An 18,507-nucleotide genomic window follows, 5' to 3' on the forward strand; every position below is an offset into this window, starting at 1 on the left:
CGGCAAGTCTCAGTTTGTTGGGGAGACACGTAAGGGGTATGGAAGTGGAAAAAACTTGCTCGTACCGGCAATTCTCAGGCAATTCCTTTTATATTTTTCGTTTTTGACATTATTTCCATTATATATTTGTATATTATTATATAATATATTTATATATCATTATATATTTGTATATTATTATATAATATATTTATATATCATTATATATTTGTATATTATTATATAATATATTTATATATCATTATTTATTTGTATATTATATATTATTATACTTATATACTATACTTAAGTAGTCGGAAAACTAACACCCAATCAAACATTGTTCTTTTGAATGAGGACCATCAAAATGTCTTTGATTGAGCCACAAAAAATTACTTATTTTTAAACCCCACAAAGACTAAATGCTTAATACTAAGTCCCGGTCCACACTAGAGCAAATTTCATTAAAAAATTTCATGAAATTAGGCGTTCTTAGGCCGAATTCCCCATTACAGCAATTTCATGATTTTACTCTGCTATGGAACTCAATCTAGAGACTCATAATTTCATGTTAACATTTCAGTGAAATTATTCTAGTGTGGCCCTGGACTAAGGAAGTCTAAAGGCAACCAGTCCCAAATACATTGTAATATTATTCTGAATAAGTCCCAATTTACATTAGGCGAGTTTACTTGCTGCAATTGTCATTTTTGTAGGAGAGAGACGTGAGGCATATGGTAACCCTTTGGCTCTCAGCACCCTCTCTCACCTACAAACTGACAATTGCCGCAAGTAAACTCGCCTAATGTAAATTGGGACTAATCAGAAAATAAATATAGTTAAGGAAGCTAAAAATCTTGGAGTATTTTTCAACGACAACCTTAAGTGGCACATTCACATTCAAAATACTACTGGCAAAGCTTTTGGAATGCTTAGATCTCTATATGCAAGTCAACTTTCTACACCTGTGCACATCCGAACACTGCTACAAAAACATACCTTGTTCCTCAATTGCTTTATGGATGTGAACTTTTTGCATCGTGTGACAAAAAGAGTCAAGATCGACTAAATGTCACATACAACGCTATCATCAGATACAATTACTGCCTGAAATGTCAGGATGGCATATCCTCATATTCAAATAAGTTATATGGAGTGACGTTTGACCATCTCTTAAAAATCATAGTACTAAGTTTTCTTCACAAAGTTATATATTCGATGGAACCGAGATATCTTTTCAACAACCTGCAATTCTTACAATCCCGCAGAGGAAAAAAACTGATCATACCACATCATCGGGCAAAGACATCTGAATAGCACTTCTTCATCTACTCAGTAAAACTTTGGAACCAGCTACCACCGAACAACCAACTTCTAGGCAATGCTACACAGTTTAAAATGGCACTATTCAGATTTTTATCACAGACTTAGAATATCAGTTGTTATCTAATCTTACTTTATGTGCAAATACTACATCAATATCCTGTAAAGCTTTAGATCTGTTATAGTTTTACCCAACTTTTATAAACTGTTTTTACTTTTAATTTCATCTAATCTACATGTCGCCGTTCGGCTTTTATAATTTATTTATTTAACTAAATCGATTGGGTGCCACCGTGGTGCAATGGTATGCACGCCCGCCTTGCACGCAGAAGGTCGGTGGTTCGATTCCCCGGCCAGGCAACATCAAACATTTTTTCAACGGTGGCAAAATACCCCTCAGTAATGTTGGCGACATTTCGTGAGTATTTCAGCCTTGAAAAACTTCTCCACAAGTGGTGTCTTATGACACGCCGTTCGGACTCGGCGATAAACAGTAGGTCCCATGTCATTGAGCTAAATATGAATCGGGGTGCACTCATTGATATGAGAGAAGTCTCCCTTATCCCGTATGGGATGTTGTGGAACAATGTTTTTTTTTTTTGTTTTAACTAAATCGATATTATTGTTAACTATTTTTTTGGGCTATATAGCCCTATTGATTTGCTAGATTCATTCTATCTGTGTTCGTTAACTTTTTGGTTTAATATTAAAAATGTCTATTTTATAATTAGGGGTTTTAAAAATATTTTCGGAGGACATATCCTTTTTAGAAGGATCTTCATTATTTCGTAGGATTGTTTCACGGATTCCCAACGAACTGGTAATCCTACCGACTGTGCCAGTTATATTATAAAGGCTAGCAAATGTGACATTGAATGAATTGTGTTTTATTCAACATACAGACTTTGTTATGTCAATCATGTGCTGAGGATTTGAAAAACATTGACACACGACAACAGTACCCACTTCAATTCTTGTGTGTCACTGCTTAACGTTTGGCCATGACATGGCAAGACATGAAGATTTGCATGATGTTCTCCAAAAAGGCAAGAAGTCTACGATAGCATAAAACCATGTCATCCACACAGGTAGCTGTCGTTTGTGTGCGTGTGTGCTGAAAGTGCGGAAGTGTGTGCTGCTGTTGCGAAGATGTAAGACTGCCCTGTAGGAAATGTCAATAGTGAATCTATACTGACTTACTACTGACATTGTCAACAGTACTACTGACAAACTGTAGACAACTCATGTAATTTCCTATAGACATTTTGTATGAACGTGTCATTCGAAAGTCAGTACTGACAATGGAACTAGTATGTCAATAGTAAGTCAGTAGTTCCTGAGGAACCATGTGTTGACATTGGAGGTAGTGAGTCAGTATAGACATTGGAGGTAGTAAGTCAGTAGAGACATTGGAAGTAGTGAGTCAATAGAGACATTGGAGGTAGTGAGTCAATAGTACATAAAGGGTCATATGGAGACATTGGTACCAAATTGTTCACTATTAAGTGTTTTTGGCCTATTTGAAACTTTTTATAGACTAAAAGGCTATATAGTGTGTTTTATAAGACGATCTCGCAATCAATTTTTGCCAAATAACCCTTCAACATTCTAACTCATTATTATGCCGTGTCCAAATATCAGATGTAAGTTGCGTTCATCATTTCCAGCGAGACGGGACAATATTCGGCATCTTCTCTAAAGATTCCATAAAATGTCTTATAGTCGAAGTTTCACCACAAATGTTGTCAGCCGCCTCAGAACCTGCATTTTGATATAGAATTGTCTATTTTTTCACTTGTCTGTTATTTTCCTTTATTAATTTCCTTTGCTCATACTTGTTTGTTATTAAAATTATATATTTTATTGATTTTTCACAAAAACACATTATTTTATGCCAAACAATTAAGAAAATGAAGAAAAAATAAAATGCTTAGTTGGGATATCAGTTTTCACTATAAACAATGCTTCTTCTTATTAAGGTAAAAGTATCAATTGTTGACAACCTGTTGACAAAGTGTTGACTTTGTCACCATAATAGCAGACAAAGTGGTGACATGTCTACACATGTCCCCATGCTTCCTACAGGGTGTGTATCTTCGCAACAGCAGCACACACTTCCGCACTTTCAGCACACACGCACACAAACGACAGCTACCTGTGTGGATGACATGGTTTTATGCTATCGTAGACTTCTTGCCTTTTTGGAGAACACCATGCAAATAAGTATACGTACGCCCCATAAATCTCGGGTTTTAGAAAAAGTAATGATATTTATGAAATTCCAAGTACACAGATTTATTTCGTCTCACTAATAAACAATATTTAATACAACAAAAGTATATTCCATAATATAAATAACGGTATATTTTACAAAAACCAAAAAATGATACTTACAAAAGTATACATACGCCCCAAGGAAATATGTATGAGTATTATCGTACAATTTATGGAATTAGCAGCAAAATGTGTACATTTTATTGTTTTGGCGAATGTGTCTGGGTGTCCGAGATATATTTTAGAGAAAAAAAAATAGTTTTTGGGTTTAAATGCCGTTATTTAATGCCAAACTTCTTGTATAGCTCGTTAAAGCGGACCCTTGCCGATTTCTTTCCGTTTTAGGTATTTGAGTATACAAAAGCCACAATATTAGTGTCAGATTATAGATTTTGATATCCTAGAAAGCTTTTTAGTTGACTTTGTGCATAACACACCTTCCTGGGTGTCGATAAATTCACATTTTTCCTGGGATATCTCAGGAAGTTAATAGATTCCTCGGAATTCTTGGCTCCAATTACATACAGAAGACCTTGAATTGTGTTTTAATATGGTGTTATATAATCCTTGGACACCAATTGAATCAGAAATGTACAATTATTCGAAACTTTCCGACCTTATATTGACGGTAATGGTCATAATACGAAAACTACGTTGTTCACAGTGTAAATTTCATGCTTTTTGGTAGTGATTATATTTTGATGCTCTGGGAGCAGGTTTTTAACAGAATATTTCACATTTCTGATTCAATTGGTGTCCAAGGATTATATAACACCATATTAAAACACAATTCAAGGTCTTCTGTATGTAATTTGAGCCAAGAATTCCGAGGAATCTATTAACTTCCTGAGATATCCCAGGAAAAATGTGAATTTATCGACACCCAGGAAGGTGTGTTATGCACAAGGTCAACTAAAAAGCGTTCTATGATAACAAAATCTATAATCTGACACTAATATTGTGGCTTTTGTATACTCAAATACCTAAAACGGAAAGAAATCGGCAAGGGTCCGCTTTAACGAGCTATACAAGAAGTTTGGCATTAAATAACGGCATTTAAACCCAAAAACTATTTTTTTTTTCTCTAAAATATATCTCGGACACCCAGACACATTCGCCAAAACAATAAAATGTATAAATTTTGCTGCTAATTCCATAAATTGTACGATAATACTCATATTCCTTGGGGCGTATGTATACTTTTGTAAGTTTAATTTTTTGGTTTTTGTAAAATTTACCGTTATTTATATTATGGAATATACTTTTGTTGTATTAAATATTGTTTATTAGTGAGACGAAATAAACCTGTGTACTTGGAATTTCATAAATATTATTACTTTTTCTAAAACCCGAGATTTATGGGGCGTACGTATACTTATGTAAGACTGTGTATGTATGTTGCTGCAGTGTACATATGGCTTTAAAATATTATAAATTAAATTGAATTAGTAATAAAAATGTATGGAACCGAAAATATTTGGAAGAAAAAATTACCATTGTGATTCAATAACGCGTAGGGAAATCCAATTGTCATAAATACAGGTAATGTATTTAATGTATTTCGTGTAGAAATTATGAAAAGACTTCGGGAAATACCACTTTTAAGGTGTCATTCAATATTTATACCCTATACCACAATGTGGAAAAGGGAATTATAAGTTTGTTTTGGTAAAAATTCATGTAACACCCAGGGCTGCCAGATTATTTTTATGGAAAATCGTCAAAATGACGATTTTTTTTTTAGAAATCGTCAAATCTGTTTTATAAAATCGTCAAAAAATCGTCAAACATTAAAATACGCACTTTTATATATCTTTTAATATATTTCTTATTAAAAGAAACATAAAATGGATATTCAAGTTATTAAACATGTTTTTACTTCAATCAGTAAATTGAAGCGATTTATTTGATAAATAAGAATGTGAATAAACATTTTGTCATTAATAGCCTGTTTCACTAAGACGATTCATCTTTAAGAGATCGGGCTTTATTAATATGTCATAACAATATATTTTGTTAAGTTTTAAATCATCTTTGGTATAAAGTATACACTCCATTGAATCATTATGAGGAGAATTTTGAGATTTTATTTTATTAAGATTTACTTGGCTGAGAACACATTCAACATTTGCTGACGAATGAGGTAATACCTATCATTACCTCCCAGCAAAGATACCACTTACAAAACCCCTTACTAACCCTTTATTTTAACAAGGGCCTGTCGCGCCAAGTAAGTAGTTATTATTTGGCCATTGAAAATATGAGACATATGAGACATCACCACGTTTCAAACGGAATATTGCATTCCAAAAGCGAAATAAATCCGTTTCCATTATTTTAAATTTTAAAACTTTCAGTTAATTGCTCTGTTCCAGAACTTGCAAGAGTCTACTATTATTGAAATTTTTACCAATTTTCCTTCATAAATTTTCCAAAAAATAAAAAAATAGATTTTTGCAGGCTCTGAAGACTAGCAATTGTATATTTTGCTTGTTTCACTTGAATCCTGTTTTGTTTTCCGTTAACAATTCCTTTGTGTATACACATAAATATTTAATTAATGTCTAAGAATTAATTATTAAAATCAACTAAGAAACTTTAAGCAGTTTTTAGAAGTCGTATTTTACAAAATTAATTATGACTTAATTAGCAAAATAACCAAAAATCGTCATTTTTTGGGTAAAAATCGTCAAATCGTCATTTATCAATTTTTGACGAAAAAATCGTCAAAATGACGATAAATCGTCAAATCTGGCAGCTATGGTAACACCGCGAAATATTCGTCCTAGACCCCCAATGTGGTATACCTCGACGAGATAAAGCGATTTTGAGATGTGTGTCCGTCCGTCTGTCCATTATAAATTGTAAACACGCTCCAGGCCGCAATTATGGACCGATCGTCACGAAATTTTGTATGGAGGTCGGGTTAAGATCAGAATAGATCCCTATTCTTATTGGTGATGATCGTGAAATATTTAGCGGGTGAAATGGACCAAAAACATAATATTTATCCAATTTTCTAGCGGCTCTGTAGGTCTCAATAATAGTCCGATCAACGCGTAATTTTAAATAAGGTAAGAGTATATCACAAAGGAGAAGCTTGCAATTTGAGATGGCGATCGGATAATATTTAGAGGGTTAAATGAACCAAAACTTTTGTGTGAAAATTGTGAAAATTTTTAATATACAGCTTATATCTTAATTCCTGGAAGTGACATTCCGGATAAGTGAGATATACTTGAAAATGGAACGCTTGACCTTTCAATTGATGGCAATTATGTTGGTGTGCATGATCAGATAACAGAGTTACAGCTCAATATATTCAGTTATTTATTTGTATCGTAATAATAAACTCGCTAGAAATCGCAATTTTACATCAATAGTCGAAAAAGATGCCTACAACTTTGAATGATGATCTGATATTCTTTAGCGGGTGAAATGGACCATTACTTTTGTATAAAAAATATAAAAATTTTATTTTTGGTCGATATTTTAATTCCTTGAGGACATATGTATATATTTCGCAAAGTAGCCTACATATGGAAAAAAACTACTGACCTTTCCCCTGATGTAAATTGCAATAAAGTGTTTGCTAGATAACGGGCCTACTGCCTAATATATAATGGGTTCTGTGTAGCGAACCACATTTTTTTCCCATGCTACATATTCGTCCTAGACCCCTTTATCTCGACGAGATAAAGCGATTTAGCGATGTGTGTACGTCCATTAAAAATTGTAAACAAGCTTAAGGCCGCAATTATGGACCGATTGTAACGAATTTTTTAAGGAGATTGGGTTCGGGCCAGAATAGAAATGATTGGTTTTTTGGCGATGATCGTGAAATGTTCAAGGGATGAAATGGACCAAAAACAAAATTTTAACCAATTTTGTAGCGGCTCTGTATGTCAAAATAATAACCCGAAAAATTTTAAACAAAGTTTGTATTTATGATGAAGAAGAAGCGTACAAACCAACGCGAAGATCAGATAATACTTAGCGGGTTAAATGGACTGAAACTGTTGTGTGAAATTGGTAAAAATTTCAATAACGTAGCGGTTAAACAACGGAAGTAGTAGTACTAAATAAGTGAGTTTCATTACATTTTAGTTTGTGTGAACTAAATTTTCCTTTCCTGCTACAAAAATGTCTTTGTCATGCTAGATAACTTTTTGGTTCCGTCCGACTATAGACTTTTCTTACTTGTTTTGTCATAAAATCAGGTAAATCTTTCCCGTTTTCATTATTTGCCAATTTGAAAATGTGCATTTTTGCAAATTTCAGTTTTTCGATCGTGTATAAGTGTTTTAGTTAAAAGGTTTCGTACTTGTAGTTTCAATATGGAAAATTTCAGTTATATAAAATAAAATGTGGAGAATATACGACAGTAAAAAGTGTGTCAAGAAGTTAAGTTTTTATTATATTTATGGACATAAAAGATGAAAATGGAATCGTTTTAAAAGATACAGTGGTTTGCAGCAGATTTTAAAACGTATACAAGTGCAATAACAAGTGTACATCAAATTTATTGAGGCATAATTGCTGTAAGAAATATAAAAAGGACAATGTATCCGATAATATTAAAGTTGACCCAGCTAATGAACTAAAGAAGAAATGCTTAGAATTAGTGGTGCTTTGGATTGTTACCAGTATCGTAAATGACCAAGGTCTACACAATTTTATTGAATTGCTGTTACAAACCGGTCACATATATAGTCAAAATATTGATATAAAGAAGCTACTCCCTAATTCAACTACAGTTTCTGGAAATATTGTCTCTCTGTATGAAGATCATCATGACATCTTAAAGAATGAACTAATGCCCAGCAAAAAAATTTGGAAGTTGTGCAATTGGAGTTATGATTTCACAGCATCTGTCGATGTAGTCCAACAGAGTTATGAAAAATGCACTCCGTTCGATACATTTTATAAGCAGTTGCCTTAGAGATCTCTACAGAAAAAAACAGTTGGTCGGCAAAGGCAACATCAAAAAACTTTTGGAAGATGAAGCACATTCAGTTGGGGTTGTATAAAATGCAGAGTAGGAGGAAGTAGATTAAGTTGTGATTAAATTTAATGATGTCTATTAATAATTTGTGCTAATGTAATAAAGTTCTTAATATTCTGGTTTAAACAAATAAAAAAGGATTTTTTTATTCTAGGATATTTCGCAATAGCTTGCATTTTTACTGCATCTTCATATTGATTAAAAACACAATCCGAAGAGTGCAATCCAAAACACTACATCAAAAGCTGTGAATTGGATCGAAAATTGTGTGCATCCTAGCTGCGCGCTCTCTTGTAAAATTCGTAAGTGATTTCATATAAAAAGATGTACTCCAACGGCACTTGCACTGTACACTTGTAGTGATTAAACTGCAAACCTTTTGCTGGGTGACAGCCAAAAATAATGGAATTGCCATAACCTGCGACCTGTGGAAGGACAATTTTTTTAAAGACAATATATCGTCGGTGTCATGCTTAAGTGTTCCATACGCCATTTGCCTGATTCGAGAAAAACTCAAGTTAATGTTTAAGGCCATACAGGATAAAAAAGGTGCAATAATCCAATACTTTAAGAGCTCAGTTCTACTTGACTAAACTCATAGAATATATCAGTAGTTTATTTTAGTCAGATTTCTGTGATAGTCCAGAAGTTATGGTCAATTTTTATAATTGTAAAAAGTTGCTGAATTGTTTCATGGAATCTTTTTTTCATGTTTTTGGCAGTTTGTGTCACATGGAACACGTTTTGTCACATTTCAACCAAAACACTTTTTATCAATCGTGTTCCACCTCCCTTATATGAAGTGATACTGTGGAGTTGAAAAACCAGGACTTTAAATGGAACATTTATTTTTCTCATATAAATCCAATAAGGACCATTCTTATAGGTTTCGTTAACATTTATTTAAGGGATACAAATTCGATCTGACAAAACGGATTGATTTTTTGCATTTCTAGGGTAACATAAAACATTTAAACGCGTTTTTCTTATAATACCATTTTTGCAGTCGGTGTCCACACTAGCCTCAAGTCTAATGAACGTTTTTGCGTATATTTTTGTGGACTTACATCAAAATGTTGTCTTTAAACTAGGGATTTTTTGTTTAAACGATTGATAATTTTTCGTTTTGATATAACAATACAATATTCAAAAATATTTGGATTTAGAAACTATTATTCTTCAGTTTTTAAACCAAGTCCTTTAAAACAATTTGTTCTATACGCCACATTATTCGCACCTTGGCAAAAATGGGCAATTTTTTGTTCCAAACGCCATCATTTTCGGTGCGGAACAATACGTTTTTGTCTCTTTTTGTTCCATACGCCAAACGACATGGATATGGAACTAAACATTTCAAAGTTCTTTTGTTCCATACGCCAGGCTTTATGGATATGGAACAAAACAACAAGATTTTTTGGGTCACAAAGCGGATATGGAACATATTGGCGTCTGAATATCTCAGAAACTATAAGAGATAGAGAAAAACCGACCAAAAATGTGAAAAAGCATGGTTCTAAACCTTGTAAGGTACCTTTATCTCAAAATCTCAAAAATGGCGTATGGAACACTTAAGCGTGACACCGACGATATGTACATTGGTGCTACTGTTCATTATATACTCGTCAATGCAACTCTGGCTATGAAGGAAATGGATAATGAAAAAAATACAGGTAATTATTATATATTTATATTTTTTTCATTTTAAAGTATATTTTTTCTATTTTAAATTTTTGGCAGTAACATAAGATCTAAAATGGAAAAGATTTTATTTGACTTCGGATGTGAATTCAACCAACTTGTGCAGGTCGTTACTGATAGAGGTTCAAATGAGGCGCTCAGCGCCAAAACGGCCTAACCCACATGCCCAAAAAATCAAACAGACTATAAAGATCTAACCACAAACTTTTTCCATAACTACTAAAAAAATTCATATTGCAATGAATAACACTAGGTAATACTACCTTCTAAAATAATGCAATATGGAATTTTTTTAGAATTTATTTCAACAGGTTTCAGTTAAATCTTCACAGTCAGTTTGATTTTTTTGGGCATGTGGGTTAGGCCGTTTTGGCGCTGAGCGCCTCAAATATGAAGACCGCATTCGGAAACGATAAACACATTTTCTGCATAAATCATCTCTTGAATGTGGTCGTGAAAGCAGTTGCTAATGTGGAGGAAGCCAAATCAATTTCTGAAATTTGCTCTAAGCTGTTGAAATATTTTAAGAAATCTGGTCTTAATAGTTCTCTTAAAACTACGCTTAAAAGTTTTTAACCTACACGATGGAATACTGTATATTTCCTTTTAGAATCCATTAAACAAAACTGGTCTGATATATCTCTGATTCTTCAGGAGAAAGGAGAAAACCGAAGAATTTCGAATATTAATTTGGGTGCAATAAATTATATTATCGGCGTCTTAAAATTATATTATCGGCTTCGAAGAGTCGTCAAGAATGTTGGAGGCTGATAATTATCCTACTCTGCACTGCGTAATTCCTTAGATCCACAAACTAAAAAATATGTGCAACAAATAGCAGAAATCATCCAAAAATTTAAAGATAAACTTGTACATCTCATCCAGACTGTGATATCTCCAAACATTTTTGATATTCACAAGGTGGGTCTATTTCTGTTTGCTCCTGCAAATAAACTCCTATACTTCGATCAAATTGAGGTACAAAAAACTCATGACAAATGCAAACTGATGGCAGAGTTGTACGAAAACATTCCAAACGACCGTAATTTGGGCGGTATTGAGGGAAATGATGCGGAAGAAGATATCTTCAACGCTTTCGTTCAAACCTCATCGATCGCAACACCAGGAAAGAAGTATCGAATGAAATATCAAGGTACAGCGCTCAGACAATTCTGTATTATAAACATTTCAATGTATTGTAATGGTGGGAGTCTCGTAAGAATGAATTTCCATACCTCCATAAGTTAGGTGCGTTGATATTCGCTACACCTGCTAGTTCATCACCATCAGAAAGAATATTTTCAAAAGGTCGTAATATGCTATGCGAGAGGAGGTCAATTCTTGGAATAGATACTAAAAGTGTAGGTGATTCTGGTGTTAAGCATTTAAACATTGTTAAGCATTTAAACATTGTTTTTTGATTTATTTTTGTTTTTATAATTATTTTATGTTTTTGTTTTATTTTTTATATTATGTTTTTTGGTAAATTGAATTCCTATGAAGTAAAATATTTATGTTTGTTATTATTTATTTTTACCTTTTACATCTTTTAATTTAAACTTTCAATTAAAACTAAATGTTTCTGAATTAACTTATTTATTTATGTTTTACTATTATGTACTATAAATATAGTTTTTAGACGTATGCCCGATGTTATATGTTTATGTTTTGTTTGCCTTGAGAGAGCCTTCGGTATTAAAAATGAATGAATAAATAAATATTTTACCAAAAGTATAACCTTTTTAATTTCATTTATTTTTACACCATAAAAATTTAATTTGTGAATTTAAACCCTTTAACTACATACAAAAAAATTACATCTTCAGGTAAAAATTCTTATTTCAGCTATAAAGATATTTACCTCCATCGTATTATTTATGAATGTACATTTTTCATTCGTTGGTGGTTGTTAGATTGAAAAATTGTTAGGCAGAACATATTTATTGACACACCATTCAAAATTCGCTTTGGGGGTTCAATTCTTGTGCTGTTGTCGTTTTTGAGCCGACGCGACATAGCAAGGAAGAATTTGAATTGCACGTCGCGCACTGTTATGCTGTTTGATACAACAGAACATAGCGTAGCATTTGTTTTCGTGGAAATGCATAAATACGGAAATATGTGACAATTGCAGATGTTTATTATATTCCTTATTCGTAGGAATTAGTTTTTTAAAAGACTCATTCCTGCGAATAAGGAATATAACTCCTATTTGGGGTTTGTTTTTTTTAGATCGAGTTTAGATTTGCGCAATGGTGTATTCAAAACATTAAGCATTTACAAGTTATTTTGTGTCCCATTTGATCAATTATTTGTATAGACATGAAATTATTGTTTTATTTCCTGCCTACCATCTGCAGACCACAATCCCACCTGCTTTCAAAGTAGATAATGTTCATGAAAAATGTTTTTGCGGACAATTCGCTGGTAAAACCCTTACTCAAACTGGTTAAAAACGTATAAATAAGTCCCATAATGTAATTATACCATCGGCTTTTATGCTAACGAGTATGTATGTTTGGACGAAATCCGTTTCAGACAATTTGGAGTCGATTTAGCAACGTCCGTCTGTCTGGCTGGCTGGTGCGCACGATTACTCTCGAACCGATTTGGTCCAAAATTTGGCTTTCGTAATATTTTGTCCAAATTTAGTTTAAGTTCGAAGATGAGTTATATCGGTCCACTCCTTTCGGTACCCCCCAAAAAAAGTTCCAAAATGTTCAGAAAATTTTTGCGCACGATAACTCTTGAAGGGAGTAACCGATCTGGGCTGTACTTTGCACATCGTGAAATCTCTATCAGACTTAGATGAGGTTCTAGTATGGACTCAATCAGTCCACTCCGTCGGGTACCTCCCACACAAAATTTCGGAAAAGTTCAGTTTAGGACCTGCTTTCTAATTGCTTTGATTTTTGTTGTAAAAACTTGTATTCACTGTCCCCCATACGACGGTACAAGTTTCATCAGGGGCAAGTCAATACTTCCTGCGAAAATAGCCTGAAAGTTGCAAAAAAAACCTATGACACCGTGTGTAGAGGTTGGATTGCAAGATAACTCTCGAACGGATCAACCGATTTGGTCCAAAATTGGCATTCGTAATATTTTTCCTAAACATAGTTTAAGTTCGATGATAAGCCATATCGGTCCACTCCTTCATGTATCTCCCCCACAAAAGTTCAAAAATGTTCGGAAAAATTGTCCACACGATAACTCTTGAAGGGAGTGACCGATTTGGTCCATACTTTACACATCCTAATATATCTACCAGATATAGATCAGGTTCGAATATGGACTATATTTGTCCACTCCTTCGGGTACCTGGCACACAAAATTAGGACCTGTTCTCGAATCACTTTCAATTTTTTTGTTGAAGCAACTTGCAATTACGACGGTAAAAGTGTTTTCAGGGGCAAGTCCGTACTTCTTGGGAAAACAGTTCGAAAGACGTAAAAACCCCTATGGTGACCATATGCAGTGGCTGGAGAGCGCGGTAACTCTCGAACTGATCAACCGATTTGGCCTTCGTCATATTTTGTCATAGTTATAGTTTGGTCCACGACTTCCGGTACTTTAAAGGTACCTCCCCACAAAAGTTCAACATTTGTGTCTAAAGTATAGTACACATTGACAAGCAAAACTGACAGTCATCGAGGTCTATTTCGTTAATATCAAAGCCTATCTGAAAATTTTCTTTTGTAATCACTAAATAATACCGTATAAGTGCAGTGTAAGGTCTGTCGAAGATCCTTTGGAAATTTATACCTCGTTGGTCCTGTTTACATCGATATTATGTTTTCCGTGGACAAGTCCATGCTTACTGGCAAAGTTATATGATGACCCACTGAAATGACTAGTGGGCGCTCCCAAAATAAAATCCACTTCCATAATGGATTGTGTCGGTCCATTCCTTTAAGTACCTCCTCTGCAACACTTTTGATCTTTAATTCTAATCCGCATTTTCGTCGGCAAGTTCAAATATCCAAAAAAAAAAATGCCACAAAATACTGAAAAGACCCTAAATACATGCGATCTGACCGTAAATGAAAGCTTCAATTCATATAGGCTGAGGGTATATCTCTGTCGGCATAGCCGACTGATAGTTTTTTACTTGTTATATTTCACAAATTAAGATACCGCATTGTTTTCGAATTCAAATATATAATTGTACATATGCAAGTGCACAACATAGATATTTGTGTATTATTCGCTTAATTTTCATCCATTGACTTTCCTTTAGTTTCTTCCAGACATAGGGAAATGTAAAACAAGCCAAAGGCACAAATGGTTGCACAAAACCACATCGTCGCCGATAATCCAAAATAATGCATTGAAAGTGGAAAAATACGTAAGACTATAAAGGCAAACAAGCTCAGGAGGGCAAGACAAAATGAGGATGCAATGGATCGAATCTAAAAAGAAAAAATTATAAAAATATTTACATAATACATATGTACATACATACGTACATTTGTATATGAAAACTCTTACCTTCGAGGGCAGTATTTCCACTAGCACAACAACGGTCACTGATAGAATTCCCACATTAGCAATAAATATAATAAATCCCATCAGTAGCAGTGGCAACCAATGACTGTAAAGTGAAAGATCAACTTCTGTTTCTTCAGCAAAGAAAGCATAAATTCCAAAAGCTGCCAGACCCACACCCATGCCGGAAGTTGATACAAGCAATAACACCTTGCGTCCATATCGATCCACTAGAATGGTGGCTATATATGCCCCAATAACTTGTACCACGCCCACGATTATAGTATTAATATCCGGGTGCAGCTCAGTTTTTATTGCAGCAAAAATGCTAGACATGTAATTGACCAGAGCAAACGAACCGCAAAACATATTCAACAGCATCAGTACCACACCAGAACAAATAGCGATTAGCGATTTCTTGTTAACTGATTGGGGAAGAAAATGTCAAATTATAAAAGTTGGTTAAAATTTTACTGTTTCAATACTTACAAAAATCGCTACATGTTATACTTGAACTTTGATTTTGTTGGTGTAATATCAACAATTTTAGATCTTCAAACTGTCTTTGGATTTCGGCTTTGATAGCAGCTTCTTTGTCGCATGCGATATTTTTATAAAAAAGAAACGATTTGAGAGCTTCCGTATAAAGACCTTTACGAAGAAGAAATTGTGGTGTATCGGGAAATTGTATTGCAGCCAGTAAGTATAAACATGGTAACGGCGAAACCACCAGTGGAATGATGTGATAATGTACATAAGAAGACAATATAAAACCAAAGAGTATGCCCAAATTCATAGAAAGGGCGAATATAGACAAAAGTCGCCCACGTATGCTAAAAAAGATTAACGAAATTAAAATCAAATACCTATTTGGTGAATTTAATAATACATATAAGCATATTTGTAGAAATTTTACTTATGTTGAAGCGCATGTTTGGTGTATTGTAACACGCGAATTGTTGTACATCAACATAAACTCTGAACGTGTATCGGTAAAATGAACTGTTTTATCACGATTCACAGAGGGATTTTGTAAAATAATTATTTGTGCGGAAGCTGTGACCACATTAATGTAAAAAATAGTGAAAAATTTGTTGAAGCAAACACGTTTTTGTTTGTTAGTGTCCAATTATTAGCTTTAGAACACAATGCACAGCTTAATGCTCAAAGAAAAAGTAAAAGAATACAATTCAGACCTTAAGCTTCCTACGTATCATTTTTTCGAATTTTAACTTTAAACGCGTCAAAAGGATGCTGATATTTTAAAGCAAAAAAACAGGTAGTTTTGTAATTTTTGCTCTAATCCGGACGCGCAACTTGATTTGTCTAAAAGCTTATTATGTGATTGTAGTACTCGCGAATTCGCATTTTTTATGTAGAAGTCGCGCGTGTATTTTTCATAGGATCGCAGCAATCTGCGCTCAAAGTCACCATTTTTGTGCGTAAATGTTTCTAAAAAACCTATTTTTTGGTAAAAATTTTACAACTGTCATACAATTTCCGTGGAAACCCGCGTAAAATTAGTTTTTTTTTCAACGCGTCCAAATCGGTCCACTAGATCGGCGGATATGATACCCCTCAAATTTCGAAAATTTGCAGAAAATGTTTTTGAAAATATCGCGTATTAAAACGATTTTTTGATGTGTCAGTTCTACTTAAATAAATAAATCGATACGCGTGTTTAAAATTTGGGAAACAGATATTTTAAAACTATCGCGAATCCAGAGATATAATAGATTTTTCCTAAAAATTGAGTGCGATGCTACATCCACGGTTCTCGATGGATCGCATTGAAACGGCATAGAATGATGTATATTTTAATTGTAATCTTTGAAATCGGATGCGCATAAAATGTAAATGTACTTCGTGGAAATCAAAGCCATTTTACTGTTTTTTACACCCTAATATGCAACAGATGCTACATCGTGGTCACCAAAGAGAATTTCAAGTGTATATCAAATAAAAGGGATTGATTCGCTGTTTTCGAAAATCGGATGCGCATCATGTCATTTCCACTACTACGCGGTTTCTATGCACCCCAAATTTGTAATATTTACTTTAACTTTATTTTAATTTTATGCCACAATTCGAAGTCCTTGTGATTTAATATAATGATCTAAACACTTTCGCCAATAGGTAAACTATAAAGCAAAAATTTCAACATTTACTGATCGCTACCAATATCATGATTTCATCTGTAAAGAGGAAAGTGATGAAGTTAAGCCAATGGGGGAATACTCCAGACTTAAGCAATCATATGATTGAATCTTCAACTAAAACAGAACAAACAAAAAACAGCGAAGACACGCGCAAAACGGAATTTTGTAAATAAAATTCCAACAACATACTCACAGGTAACTGTGCTGATGTTATTTCAACTTAACAGAAATCGATGATTTCTTAGTTGAATCGTGCTGTCAGCTTGCAAACATTTTGTTCTAGTGTTTTTTTTTTTTTTTGGGAAAGCCGAAAAGTGAGCATCATTCTCATTAACATGAGAATACTGGATGCTTAAAGAGTTCAGGCTTTCACTAAAAAACATCATTTCAAAAACTGAAAAGCCAATTGATTATTCCCTTCGCCGGAATGAAATCATGATATTGGTAGCGATCAGTAAATTTTGCATGCTGTCATTGCGTTTTGTAAACATTTTTCTCTGCAAAGAGGAAAGTGATGAAGTTAAGCCAATGGGGGAATACTCCAGACTTAAGCAATCATATGATTGAATCTTCAACTAAAACAGAACAAACAAAATATATATATTTTTTATACGGCATTGATATTGTTTTTTTTTTCTTTTTTGGTCAGATGCTGAGGTTATGTCACCGTTAGCGGAGTTGACTTATACTATCATACTTGGTGTGTAATTGAATATGAATAATTTTTGGATTTATAAATTTGTTTGCATGCAAATTATTTGAATTTCTATTCATTATTAGTTATTTTTATAGGTATAAAATATGTATATAACCACAATGAACTATTTTCGAAATTCCCTGATAATCACAAAACTGCGATCATTACCAAGCATATGTGAGGACGATAGGTCTTCAATAAACCCACAATCATTGTGAATTTTCCAATTTTGGCATATTGTTTAGAAATGTCTAATGTATATAATTCTTCCACAAATATCCCAGTAGCGACAAGGGAGGCTTATCTTATACCAATGGATTCATGCTACGTGATATGTGACTTATTTTTTATCGCCGAATCCGAAAGGCGTGTCCAAAGTTGCCACTTGTAGAGAAGTTTTTCATGGCTGAAACACTCAGGAAATATCGGTAGCATAACAAAGGGGTATTATTCCACCGTTGGAAATTTGATGTGGCCAGGCCTGGGAATCATACCCGGACATTCAGCGTGCAAAGTGGTTGCACATAGCTAATTCCTAGAGGTTGTGGTGTAGGGTATCACATGGTCGGCCCCGTCCGACTATAGACTTTGCTTACTTGTTTTAAAATATTTTTTGTAAGCATAAGCGCTTTTATTTCAAAAATATATTTGAAAATAAATACAATTTGTAATAAATTTGGTTTTTCGCGAATCCATTGAAACATTTTAGGAGTATTTTGACATTATCGTAAGGGGTACAAATTCAGTTAACAGTAATAAGATATAACAGTTTATTATATCAAGCCACGATTATTTTATAATTTTTTCTAAATATTAAAATTATCATATCATATCTTTTGCGCGCAGAGGTCAAGGTTATTAACAAAAATATATTTGGAATGACGATT

At 33.7% G+C, this 18,507-nt stretch overlaps 2 protein-coding genes across 12 annotated transcripts in view; one reads left to right on the forward strand and one right to left on the reverse strand.

The window, feature by feature from the left end:
• Positions 1-18,507, forward strand: part of Fign (Fidgetin) — a 39,633-nt gene that overhangs the window by 16,875 nt on the left and 4,251 nt on the right. The window contains exon 8 of one of the 2 annotated variants that reach the window (XM_073968816.1): positions 8,736-8,845. The exons of the other annotated variant lie outside the window; for it this stretch is intronic. Coding sequence (XP_073824917.1) covers positions 8,736-8,750 — 15 coding nt within the window. The 3' untranslated portion in view covers positions 8,751-8,845. Of the gene's footprint in view, positions 1-8,735; positions 8,846-18,507 lie in introns of those variants that run through there. 2 annotated transcript variants of the gene reach the window in all.
• Positions 14,339-18,507, reverse strand: part of LOC141394459 (facilitated trehalose transporter Tret1-like) — a 54,691-nt gene continuing 50,522 nt past the window's right edge. For all 10 annotated transcript variants that reach the window (XM_073968840.1, XM_073968833.1, XM_073968835.1 and 7 more), the window contains 3 exons: positions 15,254-15,597; positions 14,768-15,189; positions 14,339-14,688 (listed from right to left, as the gene is read on the reverse strand). In XM_073968840.1, the coding sequence (XP_073824941.1) occupies positions 14,488-14,688; positions 14,768-15,189; positions 15,254-15,597 (967 nt within the window). In that variant the 3' untranslated portion in view covers positions 14,339-14,487. The remainder of the gene's footprint in view (positions 14,689-14,767; positions 15,190-15,253; positions 15,598-18,507) is intronic.

This window comes from Musca autumnalis, unplaced genomic scaffold, assembly GCF_047663935.1.
Source record: "Musca autumnalis isolate F117 unplaced genomic scaffold, ASM4766393v1 scaffold_2, whole genome shotgun sequence".
Taxonomy (NCBI): domain Eukaryota; kingdom Metazoa; phylum Arthropoda; class Insecta; order Diptera; family Muscidae; genus Musca; species Musca autumnalis.